This window comes from Oryctolagus cuniculus, chromosome 11, assembly GCF_964237555.1.
Source record: "Oryctolagus cuniculus chromosome 11, mOryCun1.1, whole genome shotgun sequence".
Lineage (NCBI taxonomy): Eukaryota > Metazoa > Chordata > Mammalia > Lagomorpha > Leporidae > Oryctolagus > Oryctolagus cuniculus.
Window position 1 is genome coordinate 104,743,565 of NC_091442.1, and position 18,463 is coordinate 104,762,027.

At 39.6% G+C, this 18,463-nt stretch overlaps 1 protein-coding gene across 3 annotated transcripts in view; it reads right to left on the reverse strand.

Moving 5' to 3' along the window:
* GNPTAB (N-acetylglucosamine-1-phosphate transferase subunits alpha and beta) overlaps positions 1-18,463 on the reverse strand; it is an 86,088-nt gene that overhangs the window by 10,694 nt on the left and 56,931 nt on the right. For all 3 annotated transcript variants that reach the window (XM_002711224.5, XM_070052755.1, XM_051845814.2), the window contains 9 exons: positions 18,168-18,291; positions 14,602-14,805; positions 12,862-13,946; positions 9,814-10,013; positions 9,374-9,593; positions 8,252-8,365; positions 5,034-5,119; positions 4,707-4,805; positions 369-536 (listed from right to left, as the gene is read on the reverse strand). In XM_002711224.5, the coding sequence (XP_002711270.1) occupies positions 369-536; positions 4,707-4,805; positions 5,034-5,119; positions 8,252-8,365; positions 9,374-9,593; positions 9,814-10,013; positions 12,862-13,946; positions 14,602-14,805; positions 18,168-18,291 (2,300 nt within the window). The remainder of the gene's footprint in view (positions 1-368; positions 537-4,706; positions 4,806-5,033; positions 5,120-8,251; positions 8,366-9,373; positions 9,594-9,813; positions 10,014-12,861; positions 13,947-14,601; positions 14,806-18,167; positions 18,292-18,463) is intronic.

The following is an 18,463-nucleotide window of genomic DNA, read 5'->3' on the forward strand; positions in this document are numbered from 1 at the left end:
CAGGACTTAGCCCAATCCCATTTTCCCCAGAGTTCCTGACCAGCAGCTTTACCCACAGTCACGTTATACACCTACTTGTACTAGACAACAAGCTCTCCCAAGCTGGTATTCCTGTTCACCTATACAATGGTCAATGAACAACTGAATAAAGGAATAAACTTTCAATTAAGCTGAGAACACAATTATGCATTTTTACAAATCTCTTGAAATATCGGCAAGCATCTTTCAAATATTAAACTAAGAAGAAAAAGTATAACTATTTTTACAAAGAAATTATAGAGCAAACAGCACATTAAAGAAACCGTCACTCTAAAATATATATATACATATGTACGCAGGCACACATGTGAATACAAAAGAGAACTTACCATTCCTGTAGCTCATGCATATGAAGGAAACGGTTTCGATACTCTCTGGGAAGCTCAAACTGGGAAGGTATGGGAAACATGGACTCATAGAAGTCCCTGAGAACAGCCTTCACCGTCTGGGCATCTTTATGATTGTGGTCAATGTTGTCATTCAGGCAAACAAACTTCCTAAAATAACAGAAACCCAGGGTTATTGGTTATCATTGGATGATCCTGTCCTAACAAAAATGGAAAATGGATTTCAAATGTATTTTAAATGGACTTATGTCTCAAATAGGTACTTTTTTTTTTTTTTTTTTTTTTTTTTAAGATTTACTTATTCACTTGGAAGCAGAGTCACAGAAAGAGAGAAGGAGAGACTGAGAGTCTTCCATCCACAGGTTCACTCCCCAAATGGCAGCAACGACCCGGGCTGGGCCAGGCTGACCAGGAGCCAGGAGCTTCCTCCAGGTCTCCCACGTGGGTGCAGGGGCCCAAGGACTTGGGCCATCCTTTGCTGCTTTCCCAGGCCATAGCAGAGAGCTGGGTCGGAAGTGGAGAAGCCAGTACTTGAACCCAACTGGCACCCATACTGGATACCAGCGCTGCAGGCTGTGACTCAACCGCTGTACCACAGCGCCGGCCCACATTAAGTAGGTACATTTGCTGATATGATTCTCCCAGGGAGTTAATGTTTGAGAAAATATTTCTTTAGATAGTTTTCACCTATAAAACAAGAGAACTAGGGTAGATAACACCTTAAAAGAACCTACTAGCTATGAAAGTAAATTGCTTTAATGATATTCATTTACCATGTACTAAGTCTGTTAAGTACTTAAAACGAAGTTCTCTGAACTGATAGTTATGCTATGAAGAATGGGCACATGTAGATAACAAAGAGAGAAATGGTGCTTTTTAGCTACAAATTCTATATGTTTGATGATTTCTTTTTGATAGATCTCCAATCAAGCATTAAGATTCTAGACTTCCAGGGGCCAGCACTGTGGAGTAGCAGGTAAAGCTGTCGCCTGCAGTGCCGGCATCCCATACAGGGATGACCTGGCTGCTCCACTTCTGATCAAGCTCTCTGCTATGGCCTGGGAAAGCAGTAAAGGATGGCCCAAGTCCTTGGGCCCCTGCACCCACGTGGGAGACCAGAAGAAGCTCCTGGCTCCTGGCTTCAGACTGACACAGCTCTGGCCTTTGCGGCCATCTGGGGAGTGAACCAGTGGATGGAAGACCTCTCTCTCTTCTCTCTCTCTCTCTCTCTCTCTCTCTCAGCTTCTGCTAGCTCTGCCTTCTGAACTCTTTCAAATGAAAAAAAAAATCTTAAAAAAAATATCAAATAAATGGAAATTAGCAAAATACAGTGTCTTCAAAGAAAATAATTCTAGACTTCTGGCAAAAAGCAGATTACAATAATGCTTCCCTACTTAGTTCAAATAGTCACTGAATTGAAGGCCCATTAAAATGGTAGATAATGCTGACAAAATTTTTGAAGTAGACTTGCCAAGATTAAAAACAAAAACTCAAATGTGATTAAAAATGTTTGGATCTAATTCCCAATGTATGGGAATTATAGGGGCTGCATGAACATGTTAAATAACTGATCAGATAAGTATAAAATATAAAAAATGGTAGAATATATATAATCTGATTTCTTCATATACAAATGGAAAAATTAGTTAGAAAGAGATTGAAGGGAAATTTTTAGATTTAACTGCAATGAATTTATTTAATACCACTTTTATTTTTCTATTTTTTGAAAATTTTCTCTTTTTTAAGATTTATTTATTTTTTGGAAAGAGTTACAAATAGAGAGAGGGAGAGACAGTTAATACCACTTTCAGCCAACAAACAAAAAACATAGTTGCTCATAGTAAGAAATCATTATTGGTTAAGGGTGATGATGGTATTGTGGCTATATTTTTAAAAATCCTTATATTTTAGAGATGTGCACCGAAAAATATATACATAAAACGATGGAATGTTTGAGATTTACCTAAAATTAATCAGGAAGTAGTAGTGAAGAATTAATGTACTCAGATGAAACAAGATCAAATATAAATTAACCCTTGTTGAAGACAGGTGATGGGTGTGGGAAAGTTCGATAAATAGTCATATACAACAGTGGTTCCATAAGATTACATCATCCTGTGACATCACAGCCATCTTAGCTTGTGTAAATGCACTGTGATGTCTGTACAATGAAGAAATGCTTACAGTGTATTTCTCAGAATGTCTCACTGCTATTATGTGGCACATGACTACACTATCTAATCTCTAAATTTAGGGACTACTTTAAATGAAAGGATACTAAAGAGCTATGTCAACCAAATGCAACACATGAGCTTTGACCACATTCCTGGATTTAAAAAGCAAATCGAAAGCTGACAACAGCAATGAGGAACATTTGGAGGCAGGAAGGGAAATGTGAATATAGGCTATTACCTGTTATTGTCTAATCAATGTTAAGGTTCTTGGATATGTTTTAATAGTCTAGTGTCCTGAGGATGAAACCAACACAAGCAGGAAGACAACCAAGCTGTGGTCAGAACAGAGCAAAGCTTTTATCCCAGTCTCCCTATTAATGAGATAAACATAACCTTAAAGCTGACATCACTAATAAGGTTTCACTGACCTAAAATGAGCCCTCATTAAAGTAAATAAGACAAAATAAGAGTTTAAAAGGATAAGGTCTGTTCTAGTACAGAAGAGGCATCTGGGCCTGGCACACTGGGGAAGCAGCCTTGCTTGCCATGTGTCTTTAACTAAGGCTGTCCCTTTAAGTACCATAAAGATGTTACAGGAGCTGGCGCTGTGATGTAGTGGGTTAAAGCCTCAGCCTGCAGCACCAGCATCTCATATGTTCTGACTGCTCCATTTACAATCCAGCTCCCTGCTAATGTGCCTGGGAAAGCAGTGGAAGATGGCCCAAGTGCTTGGGACCCTGCACCCACTTGGGAGACCCGGAAGAAGCTCCTGGCTCCTGGCTTCAGTCTGGCCCAGCCCCAGTCGTTGCCACCATTTGGGAAGTGAGCCAGCGGATAAAAGACCTCTCTCTGTCTCCCTGCCTCTACCTCTGTAACTCTGCCTTTCAAACAAATAAAATAAAAGCTATTCAATTTTATATGCTGATGTCTTCTTTCCCAAGAAAATTGGTGAAATACATATTCCCCAGTAAAGTTAAAAAAGAAATTCAGGGCCGGCACTGTGGTGTAAGTGAGTAAAGCCGCCACCTGCAGTGCTGGCATCCGATATGGATAATAATATAAATCTTGTTAATATAAATCTAAACACCAAAACAATTGCTCTAGAAGTATCTTTCGAAAAATGCTACTAGGAGACCCTCAGCTTTCTAGCCTCTCCCTTCCCCACAAAACTGTTTGCTTCTTAGGTCACCAAAGAGCTCATGCCTCCTGACACTCAGAAGTCCAGCCCAGTTCCCTGTAGAGGGGATCTACTTCAACGACCAACTACCTTGTAGTCAACCCCAGCCAAATACTGTCTCCATCATTATGCCTTTCTGTATGCTCCAAAAAGAAATGTCATTTCCTTCTCTCTAGTCCTATTGCCTTTTATTCGTATGTATTTGTGTAAACAGAAACAATACTTTTTAAAATTAATTAATTAATTTGAAAGGCAGAGTGATACAGAAGGAGAAACAAAGAGAAATCATCCATTTGCTGGTTCACTCCCCAAATCCTGCAATAGCCAGGGCTGGGCCAGGTTAAAACCAGGAGCCAGGAACTCCAGGCAGGTTTCCTATGTAGTTGGCAGGAACCCAGGTACTTGGGCAGTCATCTCCTGACTCCCAGGTGCAGTACCAAAAAGCTGGATCAGAAGTGCAGAACAGCTGGGGTCAAAACAGACACACTGTTATGGGATGTAGGTATCTCCAGTGGTGGCTTAACTTACTGTGCCACAACACTCACCCTTAGAAATAATTTTTAAAAATCAGTACCTGGGGGCCGGCACCGCGGCTCACTAGGCTAATCCTCCGCCTAGCGGCGCCGGCACACCGGGTTCTAGTCCCGGTCGGGGCGCCGGATTCTGTCCCGGTTGCCCCTCTTCCAGGCCAGCTCTCTGCTGTGGCCAGGGAGTGCAGTGGAGGATGGCCCAGGTGCTTGGGCCCTGCACCCCATGGGAGACCAGGAAAAGCACCTGGCTCCTGCCATCGGATCAGCGCGGTGCGCCAGCCGCAGCGCGCCGGCCACGGCGGTCATTGGAGGGTGAACCAACGGCAAAGGAAGACCTTTCTCTCTGTCTCTCTCTCTCACTGTCCACTCTGCCTGTCAAAAAATAAATAAATAAATAAATAAATAAATAAATAAAAAAAAATAAAAAAAAAATCAGTACCTGGGGTTTTTTCTTATGTCATCCAACTGGCCAACCACATGAGAAACATTGGTACGAATCATTTTAAAAGCAATTTCTTCTTCTCCCATGATTTCAAACCTAATTATCAAAACATATTTAAAGAGTAATTTCAATAGTAAAACATTTTTCAAAACTTTAGTGGACTTAACATCCAGAGAACAACTTAACATTTCAGCACTACTAGAGAAAATACTCTCAAATAAATAATAAAAGAATGTTTAACAGATAAAATATTGTAAAGTTATGAAAACAGACCTCTGTAATTATTCTTAAACTAAACTAAGAAGAAATATGTGTACTACTTACCTATATTTGTTTTTGTCCTTATATGCTTTGTGGATTTTGTCAGTTACTGGTTTACAGTTGGTTACTAGACTTTTAGTGACTGGTGGCTGTAAGAAAATACAAGTACAGCAGACACTGCATCAGGGCCAAGAGTAGGGTGAGGTGAGGCACTCATCTTGAATGCAAAACTTAAAAGGGGCATCAAAAGGCTCAGTAATCAAGATGAATATTTTAATGCAAATTTAAGAAGATAAAATTACATACTATAGCTCAGTGGTTAGTAGCCTGATTTCATATATAAAGTTTTATTTTAATCACACCTCACTGTACACCATCTGTTAAAAGTCTTAATAAGATGTTACTTTTATTTTCAGAAAGGAAGCTAATTTCTAAAACAAAATATAATTAACTAGCCTATATGTACTCATAAGCTACCTTGTGACTCTTATAGTCTAACTAGAAAATATTTTCTTCATCCTATGTGTAATTGCAGTTAATTACAGTGATGAAGCCTACACCTTAAGAGTTCACTCAAGTATTATGAACTGATACTGCCAGTATAATGAATGCTTATTACATAAGTAGCTTTTAAACAGTAAGTGCCTTTTAAACAGTTTATGTACATGAGCCTCAAGACTAAATTATAATAATTAACAATGTGGCCTTATTTAATTTTTAGCTCTCAAAGAATATTTGCTTCTAAATTTCATGCCTGAAATTTGGCAAACACTAAAATATTATTTTGCTAATGAGTAAACTTGTATGTATTTTTTAAAAACATAAAAATTTCTCAATAATCTTTTATTGTGGCTATCACAAGGCAAAATAAATAACTGCTTTCTATGTGTACCTCATTTTTCTTAGAAAGAAAATACTTCTACAAATTTAAGTGCAGGTATTACTAGGAACCCAGAGTTTGCAAGAAAAAGGAAGAAAACTAGAGGAGGAAAGACTGGCATGTGAAAGAACAAATGCAGACACAGATGTGGGCAACAGTGAAGCCTTGAGAGCTAAAATAGGCTGGGCTACTGGCAAAGCTCTGTGGTGCTTTGGGTGAGGTCAGTGGCCTCTAAGCAATCTCCTATCACATCCCTACATTGTCCCAAAGAAACCAAAACACAAGAGGAGGAGGAGCAGGAATTGGTTTAGGCCCACACTGTCTTTCCTTCCCTCCTCTTCTGTCCTGGCCCTGCTCTGGGGTTGTACATAGATGTAAAAAAATGCTTTTAAACCGGACCACTGACCTCTTGACAATTTAGACTTGATTGCATTATTTTATTAGTGCTGGGATAGCCCCAAATTTTGGGAAAATACAGAAAGTCCTACAACTGAGAATATTCTTTAGATTATACAATCTAATTTATATATTTTTTAAAATACATCTATGATTCTATTCTCTCTAGAGACAGGAAAAACACCTAATGTGATTACATTTAAGTACCTTTTAAGTCATTAAAAACACACTGGTAAAAATAACATTTACATAAGTAGTCCATAGTTTGCAAAGCATTTCTCATAAACCTACAGTACTCTACCCTACTGGATAATGCCAAAAGTCCAGGAGAAACTGCTAAAGCACATCGATGTGCTGCGATTCTGTTATTAACTCAATGCAAGGCATCCTGTGAACCCACAACCCAGAACCAGTCTCCTTTTCGACTTGCTGATTCAAATCTGCTTCCTCCACTGCTGTAAATTCAGTTCTCTGTCTCAGCTTTGTAGTTTTAAGATACAGAAATACAGAATTATCTTTAAAGCAGAACATAGGTACACAGTAACTCATGTCATACACTACATGATCGGCAATGTTTTTACTTGGTCTCTATATTCTGACAGCTGACATGCTGACCTTTCACCAATGGATGCCCTGTCACACTGTATCTGTTCATAAGTGAGCCTCCATGGGGTTCTCTGAGAACACAAGTGAGAAACATAATGCCTGACATACACAATGGATGCTACATAAATGCACTTTTTCCTTCAAGAATCATATTTTTAACGGACTTTATCATTTTTCTCCATAGTTATTTACTTATCTGTAGTCAATGAAAAAGTATTTGGGCCGGCGCCGCGGCTCACTAGGCTAATCCTCCGCCTTGCGGCGCCGGCACACCAGGTTCTAGTCCGGGTCGGGGCGCCGGATTCTGTCCCGGTTGCCCCTCTTCCAGGCCAGCTCTCTGCTGTGGCCAGGGAGTGCAGTGGAGGATGGCCCAAGTGCTTGGGCCCTGCACCCCATGGGAGACCAGGATAAGTACCTGGCTCTTGCCATCAGACCAGCGTGGTGCGCTGGCCGCAGCGTGCCGGCCGCGGCGGCCATTGGAGGGTGAACCAATGGCAAAGGAAGACCTTTCTCTCTGTCTCTCTCTCTCACTGTCCACTCTGTCAAAAAAAAAAAAAAAAAAAGTATTTATATAGTTTGAAGATTTTAAAAATAGCAAATTTTAAAAAAATAACATTTTATTCTGATTATGAAAGCAAACATCATTATTCATTACACAAAATATGGAAAACACTAGTGTAAAAAAAGAATACTACAAAATTACCCATGATTTAATCTCTTATTATTTCTATGACTTTTAAGGGTATGTACCTTGTGTATGTGTGTGAGAGAGGCATACTTGGGAGTTTTCCATAGTTTAAATAATACTGTATACATGATACTACCCATTTCCCCCATGTTATCTTATTTTGTAGGCATTTTCTCAAATATTAGTACAAGTTAACTGTAACCATTATGTTAAGGGCTGAATGATATCCTTGTTTCATGACTTCTAAGATGCACATTTTTTTCACATTTTTAACTTCTCTGAAACTTGAGTATCCTGTATGTCTTCAGGTTATTTCAACCAAGTGGTATTTAAATGTAGTTGTGTGCAAATCATCCACTAGTCCTACAAAGAAACTGTTAACGCAAATCAGATGAACTTTTCCTTGGTCGATGTTTAATCTCGGGATTTTTCTCCTTGGACAACAAGAACACTCTGGGGCTACATTTCTACCATCCTTGATGATGACAATGTCTGCTAATGGAACATAAGCAATGAATCTGTATATTGGGTTATATATCCTTGTGGGGGAGGGATATTCCAAAGCAAGATACAAATTATTCTGGATTATCTGTTACTACTTTGCATCAAAGACATGAAAACATAGAGCTTGCCTGTAATTCTGAAGTGCTATACATAAATGACATAAATAACATCTGATCAGTAGTTCATAGAGTAACCTATGCTACTTACCAGATTGGGATCATAGTATGCTTCTTGAGTTGGTGGAATATTGTTTAGTTGAGTGATATTAGCAGGAAGCATTTTTGAACAATTTATTAACATGTGTTCCAAACTTGTCAAATCCTAACAAAGCAAAAATAAAAAGACAAACATGTTATGTGCATTGTAAGTACAACTGTCTTCAAGTAAAAATGTGAGTGTACAAAAACAGTTTAAATGCTATCTTCAAGGAGAATTTTTATAATTTTTCTTGTCTTTCTTTTTTTTATTTGAAAGGCAGAGAGAGACACAGAAAGATCTTCCATCTTGTGTGTGTGTGTGTGGGTGGGTGTGGGTGTGGGTGGGTTGGGGGGCATCATTCTCAGATGCACAATAGCCAAGGGTGGCCCAGGCTAAAGCCAGAAGCCAGGAACTCAATATGGATCTCCCACAGGAGTGGAAAGGGACCCAAGTACTTGAGCCATTATCTACTGCCTGCTAATAGATGAGCATTAGCAAGAAGCTGTAAAGGAAAAGGAGCCAGAATTTGAACCAGGAACTCCAATATGGAATGTGGGCATCGGGAGTGGTATCCTAATGAGACAATGTAAATATTTACAATAAATTCAATAAAAATGTGAATATTTCCTATTCAACTCATAGTAGAACATAATGGCTGTCAGATACATTTTATATAAGGTGGTCCAAGGGATCACAAGAAGGAATACCTTGTAGCTCCATGCATCTTGGCATTCTCAATGCATGAGTTTCCTACTTCTGGGACTCTAGGATGCCGACACAAGATAGAAGGGGTCTGGCTTAGAAAACTACAGCCAGCCACAGCTGAAGTCTCTGAATTTCACATGCAGGTACAACCTGCTTCTTCCCCAGAAAATACAAGATTGATCCCTACTGAAAACCTAACAAGAGGTAATCTCATATGATACTAACTTCCAATTTGGTTTTGATTCTGGTACTAAAAACGGACTAACTATAAACACCCATATTAAAATTAAGAATTACTTTTACTTGCATTAAAATGAAATATGTGTGTGTGTGTGTGTGTGTGCGCGCACATGTGTGTGAGACATTGCCAGAATTATACTTTTCATTTAAAGGGTAACAAAGTTTAGAATAAAACAAATACAACACCTGCAAACTTAAAGGTAGGTCATGAATCCTGGTAGCCAGTGTTCGGATTTCTCTGTCAGATAAGACCCCAGATTGGTCTGTATCAACTTCATCAAAGACTTGAGATATATTCAGGGGTTGAACAGCACTCATGAGATAATAAAAATAAGAGAAGGCAAACTGCATATCCTCAGAATGGCGCACTTTGTGAAATGATGTCTTGTCGAATTCTTCAGGGAACCTGTTCAAATGCAACACATAATGAACTGTATTCAAAGAATATAGGATATCTAATATCCACAGAAATAGAAACTTTTTCTTCTTATCATTTATTTATACAATATATTTAATATGTTAGACATCAAATATCAGAGCCATAATTTGAGGTTGGTAAATATGCAAATTTCAGATCACCTTAGTTCTGAACATATCCAAGCAACTCAGATACAAGTCAAACTTACATATCCTGCAGTTCTTGCATAACAATTCGGTCAATCATGTGAGGCATGTGTGCAGGGACTTTCCGAGATGTGAATCCAAACTTGCTATTTAGAATCTTATTTACATATCGGAGAGAATCTGCAAACGTGTCTTGTAGTTGCCGCCCAGTATATTTGCTATCAGTAAAGTATGCCAACTGTGTCTTCAATGACTCTTCTTCCTGAAAAGAGAATTCCTAGGAACTCAGAGTATGCTTAGCACATTTTGTTAACAACAGATAAAGGCACCAGTTTAAATAATGTGTTATTAAACAGTCTCCATCCAGGAGGAGCAAATGATATTCATACCAAGAGGCCACTTGCAGCATCCAAAGAGCAGGACTGGAGTGGATTTCAGTGCAAGTGTCACTAAATAACAGAAGCTGCTGAGTGACAAATGTCTACTTATAGAGTATTCTGTAAGGACTGGTCATGGATTATGAGATTTCAAAAACCAATTCAATGCAACATTTAGGGAATTTATTTACACAGAAAATTTTTTAAAAGATTTATTTATTTATTTGAAAGGTGGAGAGTTACAGAGGGAGGAATGGAGACAGAGAGATATAGACAGAGAGATCTTATATCTGCTGGTTCACTCCCCAAATGGCAACAATGGATATGGCTAGGCCAGGACAAAGCTAGGAACCTGGAACTCCATATGGGTCTCCCAAAGGAATCACAGGGGCCGGAGCATTTGAGCCAACTTCCACTGCTCTCCCAGGTGCATTGGCAGGGAGCTGGATCAGAAATGAGGTTGCTGGGACTCAAATTGGTGTCCATATGGGATGCCAGTGTGACAGGCAACAACTTAACCCCCTGTGCCACATGCTAGCCCCTATATAGACATTTCATAGAGTTTTAAATATGAAGCTGTTTTTTGTAGATGACATCAAAGCACCTAGCACTTGAGTTTTGAGCATAAGCACTAGAAACAAATTTGTATTCATCATGTAATAGTATTAATATCATGAAATCAAAACTATTAAGAGACAGAACTACACAGGCAAAGAAAACTGGAAAAGAATTCAAACACATTTTACAAAAGAGAAAGTAGTTTGACTCCTCAAGGTGATAAAAATGTACAGACTGATATTAAAAATGCTGTTGTTTACTCTGTAGAAAAACAAGCACTCTACATACTGTTGGTGGAAGCGCAAAGTAGTACAAAATTTTAGAACATACAAGTATTCAAAGTTTAGATGCACTAGATTTGTGAACTTTGAAGTTCTACTCACCAAAATAAAGATTTATTCAAGTGTAAGATACATATCCAAGAATATTTATTGCAATACTAAATATAACTGCAAAACATGAAAGATAGTGTGCAGCTGCTGAAAGCAACATTGGCACTAACACAGGCAGTTTGTCCACACAAGAGGGGGTCTTCAAAAAGTTCATGGAAAACATGTAATATGAAAAAACTGCATGGATTTCAAAATTTTTTACAGCAAATAATCTTTTAAATCCATTTCTTCACAAACTTTTTAATTTTATTTATTTATTTGCAAATCACAGTTATAGAGAGAGACGGAGAGACAGAGGGTGAAATCTTCCATCATTCCCCAGATGGCCGCAACAGCTGAGGCTGGGCCAGGCCAAAGCCAGGAGCCAGGAGCTTCTTCTGGGTGTCCCACATGGGTAGGAGGGGCCCAAGCACTTGGGCCATCCTCTGCTGCTTTTCCCAGACCATTAGCAAAGAGCTGGATAGGAAGTGGAGTAGCCAGGACTCAAACCGTCACCTATATGGGATGCCGGCACTACAGGAAGTGGCTTTACCTGCTAAACCATGGCGCCAGCCCTCCACAAACTTTCTGAAGTACCCTGTGCTACTACATTAGAAGGCAATGGCAGGAAAAATATATATAGTGTAATTCCACTGTTACAAGACAGAAACTATACAGCTTATATGTTTGTGTATCTACAGAAGGATATTCACCTAACTATTAATAGTGATTACCTCAAGGTGGGGAATTGGGGAAGGAAGAAGACCTTTCCTTTTTTTTTTTTGTATTATTTCTGCATTGCTTGCAATTTTTACCACTTATAAAAGCTTATAGTAGTACTTTTATAAATACATTAAAAAGAAGAAGAAGAAAGGGGGGAAAGTATAGAAATAAACAGTCAAGAATTCTGCAGTTCGGCACTTAACAATTGGTAAATGCCTAATGCACCAGCATAAGATGATTTTTGTGAACTCTTAAGAAGGAAGATACAGTTCCTCCTTCACTTCTGTTCTCCCAGCACTACAGCCATTACTGGCTGTGTTCTTCTCTTTCCAGCCTGAATCACATGACTTTTCTTGGTCTCATCTCCCACCAGCCCAAAGGCCAGCTCACAAGACACTTCCTGATGGATGCTTTCCCAACACCTTTAGGCAGAGTTAAGGAGCTTTCCCTTTAAACTCCTTGGTTATTCCTCAATGAAGACACTTATCTCGTTGCTACAATGATCTGCCCACAAATCTGTCTTCCCTACAGGTCTGAGTTTCCATGAGCAATGAATGTCTTCTAATCACTTTGCATTCCACAGCAGTAATGCTATCACAGCATTTGGGAGAGACACCCGATGTCACAGCATGGTGGAGGCCGACGTTCTGGGTAAGAGGGCACCAACTTTGAGGTTCAGCTCACACTGACTTGCCGTTGTGATGCTGGGGAAGCTGATGAACTTACCTCAACCTTGGGCCCTTTTTCCCCAATCAGTAAAACTGGAGAAACACCAGATCTGACATGCTAAGTAGGGACAAGGTATCATCCCTGTTCCCTTACTTCCTCAGAGAAATCCCTGACTCATTCACACTAGAGCAGTTTCCTAAACTGTAAAATGCGGTAACAACAGTACACTCACTTACATGATATTTTTGTTATCAGGCTTATTAGAAAACTAAATGAAACCATGTCAGAAAAGCACTTAGTTCAGCAGCTGGCACAGGGAAATGCTGAATAAATGGTAGCTATTATTATATTATCAAATAAAGGTTACTATTTTCCCTGAGCAGACGAGAGAATAAGGCTGAATATAACTTACATGGAGAAGATCCTGGAAAAACTTTCTTTTCTCCCATGGCAAAAAGCCCGGGTAACTCTCTGTATAATACTGTAGCTTTCTTCGAGGTAACAGTTCATTGGCACCTATGTGATTTTTAGTTCTTTCTTTCATTCTGTTTGTCTCCTCTTCTTCCCCTGTGATTTTTTCTTCCATCTCATGGTTTTCCAGTGGAACAGCGAGAGATGAGAAGTTTATACTCCCGCCTACTACTTTGTGGGTCTGAGTTTCTGACCTAAATCTCCCTTTGGTCCCCAAGACCAGGGTCTGACTCTGGTAGTGACCATTTGCTTTTACTGTCCCTGCTGGAAGAGCTGACCTCTGTAATTGCTGTGATACCCCTAAGCTGTTTGGCAAGATACCTTCATGGCTCTGTTTTGCCAGTGGTGGAGCTTCTACACTGTCATTTGTTTTATCTGTTATGGTTGGACTTATTTTTATTTTAGCATCCTGTGAGTTCATCAGAAAGGATCTCAGCAAGGCTGACTTTGACAAATTGTAGCCTTTCAAAGTGATGTCTCCATGTTCCAGTTGCAAATCCAGGTGATTGAGCTTCAGCTGGATCTCTTTTGGAAGGAGAGAAATATTTACCACAGGAATTTTCACCTCCTCTTGGACTCTCTCTGTTGTGTTAGGATATCTCTTGACCTTTGGGAAGCGTTTCTCTTCTGGGATATCCTCAAAAAGGACTTCTGCCTCTGGAAGAAGAGTTACGGGGCTAACCAAGTTCTCATAAGACTTCTGGGTTGTAGAATTCAATTTTGGTCCCTCCCTTGTATCCACCTCTACTGTTAGCTGGATTTTGAATTCTTCATCATGTGCATTTTGAAATGTGAGATTAAAACGTATTGTGGTTGCATTCATTCCACTGTGCAATATGAGATGGATGGTTTTCCACTTATTGGCAACAGACGCATGTCGGATTATTGGATTGTCACTGTAGGCACCTTCAACTCCTCTTTTGGCTATTTCTGCAAAGCTGAAATAAGGCAAGCATTCACCTTTTGGAAGAATATAGTGAGTCTGGTTTGGGAGAAGAGTTACTTTATACAATTCATGAAAATGATCTAGAGAAAAAAAGAACAAAAATATGACTTTTTAAAAAAATTAGGAATTTTACTTCTTTCCCTTTAATTCTTTGGGTTTGAATTTTTATTTCCAAAGAGTAACTTCAAATTGATTTTAAAATAATCAGAAATTCTAAAACTTTTGAGGCAATCATAATAAATAATAGGGAATGTTCACCTGACTTGCTACAGAGGTATGTACCATTCTTAATAAATTCCAATGATCAATGATCAATTTCCATCTCTATTTGTCCATTTGAAAAAATAAATAAATAAAATAAGCCTTTCTACCAAAATGACCTCCCTGAAAAAGCTATCAACAAGACCCAGTATTTCAATCATCCTTATCTAATGAATTTTGAGCCTCTTTCTGTATTTCCAAACTAAACTCTCACTACATGTTTTTAGTTAAGGTAAACCTGCTTAGTCTGAAAAAATGACACGAAACCAGTAACAGGAAGACACATCTTTATAGTCTATTGTTTCCTAAAGATCTGTGTCCTTTTACTTGTAACTTCCAATTATTTTGGATGCAACCCTAGAAAGGGGGCAAACAGGGCATGATTACTTTAAATAATAATATCCATCACAAATCCCGTCAACTTGTCAAGGATTTTTATCACTATCCTTAATGTTTTTATGACAATAAAGATACCTTGCCCACAGTCTCCAGCATCAAATCCACAGGACAACACATTGCAGGCTTGGTCACAGAACTTATCAGCGAGCCAGGAATTTGCACATCCTTGATTACAGTAAGAAACACTGTTTATTCCTCCACCAAACTGCCAGGGCTGTCCAACTCCAAGGCTCCCGGTACCCCCACCTCCTGCAGCGTAGCGATGCCCTCCACTGTTACCTGCAGAGAGAAGGAGTGAGACAGAATCTTGCTGTGCTTACAATTCTGAAAAAAGTCAGCTCTTTATTTTTTGTTAACCATTTGAAAATTGATACACTGTAACCAGCCTGTGGCCTAGCAAGTTAAGCCTCCGCTTGCAGTGCTGGCATCCCAAATGGGCACCAGTTTGAGTTCCGGATGCTCCACCCTGATCCAGCTCCCTGCTAATGTGCCTGAGAAAGCAGAAAATGGCCCACGTGCTTGGGTCTCTGCATGCACATGGGAGACCCAGAAGCAGCTCCTGTCTCCTGGCTTCGGTGTGGCCCAGCCCTGGCCATTGTGGCCATTTGGGGAGTGACCCAGAGGATAGAAGATCTCTCTCTCTCTTTTTCCCCTGCTCTATTTCTGACTTTCAAATAAATAAATAAATAAAATCTTAAAAAAAAAAAATTAAAAAAAAAAAAAGGTTGGAGCCGGTGTAGTGGGTAAAGCCGCCACCTGCAGTGCAGGCATCCAATATGGGCACCAGTTCAAGTTCTGGCTGCTCTACTTCCGATCCGGCTCTCTGCTATGGCCTGAGAAAGCAGTAGAAGATGGCCTAAGACCTCGGCCCCTGTACCCGCGTGGGAAGACCCAGGGGAAGCTCCCGGCTCCTGGCTTCAGATCGGTGCAGCTCCGGCTGTTGTGGTCAATTGGGGAGTGAGCCAGCAGATGGAAGACCTCTCTTTCTCTTTGCCTCTCCTTCTCTCTCTGTGTATCTCTGGCTTTCAAACAAATAAATAAATCTTAAAAAAAAGGTCAATACATGAATTTCAGTCAGAAAAACTGTACTCCATTCTTCAGCAGAAGATTTCATTTATCTTAAGAAGAAAAGAGGGGCTGGCGCTGTGGCATAGTGGGTAAAGCCACCACCTGCAGTGCTGGCGTCCCATATAGGCGCCAGTTCTAGTTCCAGCTGCTGTTCTACTTCTGATCCAGGTCTCTGCTATGACCTGGGAAAGCAGAAGATGGCCCAAGTCCTTAGGGCCCTGCACCTGTGTGGGAGACCTGGAGGAAGCTCCTGGTTCCCGGCTTCAGATCAGTGCAGCTCTGGCCATTGTGGCCAATTGGGCAGTGCACCAGCAGATGGAAGATCTTGCCTCTTTCTCTCTCTGCCTCTCCTTCTCTGTGTAACTCTTTTAAATAAATAAACAAATCTTACAAAAAGTAGAAGAAGAAGAAAAGAAAGTGAAAAGGGAACATCACTTTACAGGAGTGGTATGATGAGGCCTTGACTCTTGGTAGCTGTGGGACCCATATGTACAAGTCTAATTTGTTTAGAGGCACATGAAGCCAGGCATGGAAGAGCAGGGAAAAAGGAAGAGATTATTTGGAAGACTGTGGTTGTTAGAACTGTCAAAAACATGTATGAACCTGGATACTGACCTCTTCGCAACCAATGTTAATGCTCTACTAGCGGCTGAGTTCTCTGGTCTGCGTTATTTGTGTTCTCTCCCTGTAGGTGCTTTTTCCTAGGGGTATCTGACAGATATGACTGAAATACAGCTTGAAGCTTTGTTTCCTCTGCTACTCACATTTCCAAATCCATCTCTTCATGTGGAAGATGAAATGGCAGACAACATCAGTGCACTTACTCTCTCTTTCTCATGTAGCCAAAAAATCCAAGTCAATGATGATTAGTGCTCTATAAATGCAATACTTTATAAACCAAAAAGCATTATGTAAAAAAATGCTATCATCGGGAAGAGATATATAATTTGGGACATGCTCAAGCTGACTTGCCCCAAATGGTAGAGTTAGAAACATACCAGGGGACTCCAATTTAATCCCATCAAGGTGGCATGTACCAATGCCATCTCACTATTCCAAGTGATCAATTTCAGTTCACAACTGATTATAATGAAAGGACTAAGAGTCAAAGGGAGCACATAAACAAGTCTAGTACCTGCTAACACTAACCGATAGAATAAATAAAGGGGAGAGTGATCCAACATGGGAAGTGAGATACTCAGCAGACTCATAGAATGGCAGATGTCCTAAACAGCACTCTGGCCTCAGAATCAGCCCTAAAGGCATTCGGAGCTGGCTGAAAAGCCCATGAGAGTATTTCAGGCATGGAAAGCCAAGACACTCTGGCAAAAGATCTCTGTGAGTGAGATCTCAGTGGAAAGAACAGGTCTTCAAAGAAGGAGGTACCTTTCTCTGAAGGGAGGAGAGAACCTCCACTTTGACTATGACCTTGTCTAAACAAGATAAGAATCGGAGAACTCAGAGGGCTTCCATAGCCTTGGAAACTCATGACTGGAGCATAGGGAGATTACTGATGCCATAGACAGGAGTGTCAATTGGTAAAGTCAACAACAGGAGTCACTGTGCACTTACTCCTCATGTAGGATCTCTGTCCTTAATGTGCTGTGCATTGAGATTTAATGCTATAACGAGTACTCAAACAATATATTTCACTTTGTGTTTCTATGGGGGTGCAAACTGTTGAAATCTTTACTTAATGCATAGTAAACTGATCCTCTGTAAAAAAAAAAAAAAAGAAAAGAAAAGAAATTATCAACTCCCAACTTGACTCTCACTGGGATTAAACATGACAATAGGTCTGATCTGATTTCATCATCATTTAAAAAAAAATCATCTATTATTTTTCACTTTATGTTTCTGTGTGGGAGCAAACTGTTGAAATCCTTACTTAATGTATACTAAGCTGATCTTCTGTATATTAAGATAATCGAAAATGAATCTTGATGTGAATGGAAGGGGAGAGGGAGTGGGAAAGGGGAGGGTTGTGGGTGGGAGGGACGGTATGGGGGGAAGTCATTGTAATCCATAAATCGTACTTTGGAAATTTATATTCATTAAATAAAAGTTAAAAAAAAAAAGAAAAAAAAAGAAAAAAAAATGCTATCATCAACAAGTCCAAATAAAAGTATGTGAAAAAGGGAAAAGAGTCACTGAGGAAAAAAGAAAAATGTTTGTTTCAGCATTTCTTTACTTATTCTGTGACCTAATCACAATTTGCCACGGAAAGCTACTAGTCATGAGTTCTTACAAAAAACAGCGCTTCTTGCTTGAGTTTACATAATTAAGTGTATTCCACAATTATTCCGTAATTAAGATATTCTTAACCTTAACTTATTATCCTCAAGTCTGTTTTCAAGCACAGAGCCAACATGAGAAAATATCCTCAACAATGGTAATACAAATGAACTGGGAACATGGGAACACTAACACCACCTCTAAAGAGTCTATAGTTTGCTGAGTGTTTCAATATGTGAAGAATGTTTAAGTCTACACACGTGTAGACATGTTCAATAATGATTAAAAATGAAAACTATCTCAAAGACATAAATAAATCACATCTTAACCAGTCTTACCAGAGCAATCACCACCATCCCAATCACAGGCTGAATTATTACAAGCCTTGTCACAATAGCCATCTTTAATCCAGGAACCCGGACAGCCCTCAGCACAGTTGGGTACAGGCCATGTCAAATAAACCTACAATAAAACCAAACATACAATAAAATGATTTCTGGTTTCTGACAGTTTTTAATTAAGCTTGAAACTCTTCAACAGTTAAAACTGTCCAAGGGCTGTCAGTATTCACATGTGCTTTAAACTGTCCATGCCTACAGCAGTTTCCTAAAAATTACCATGCTGATGGTTGTAA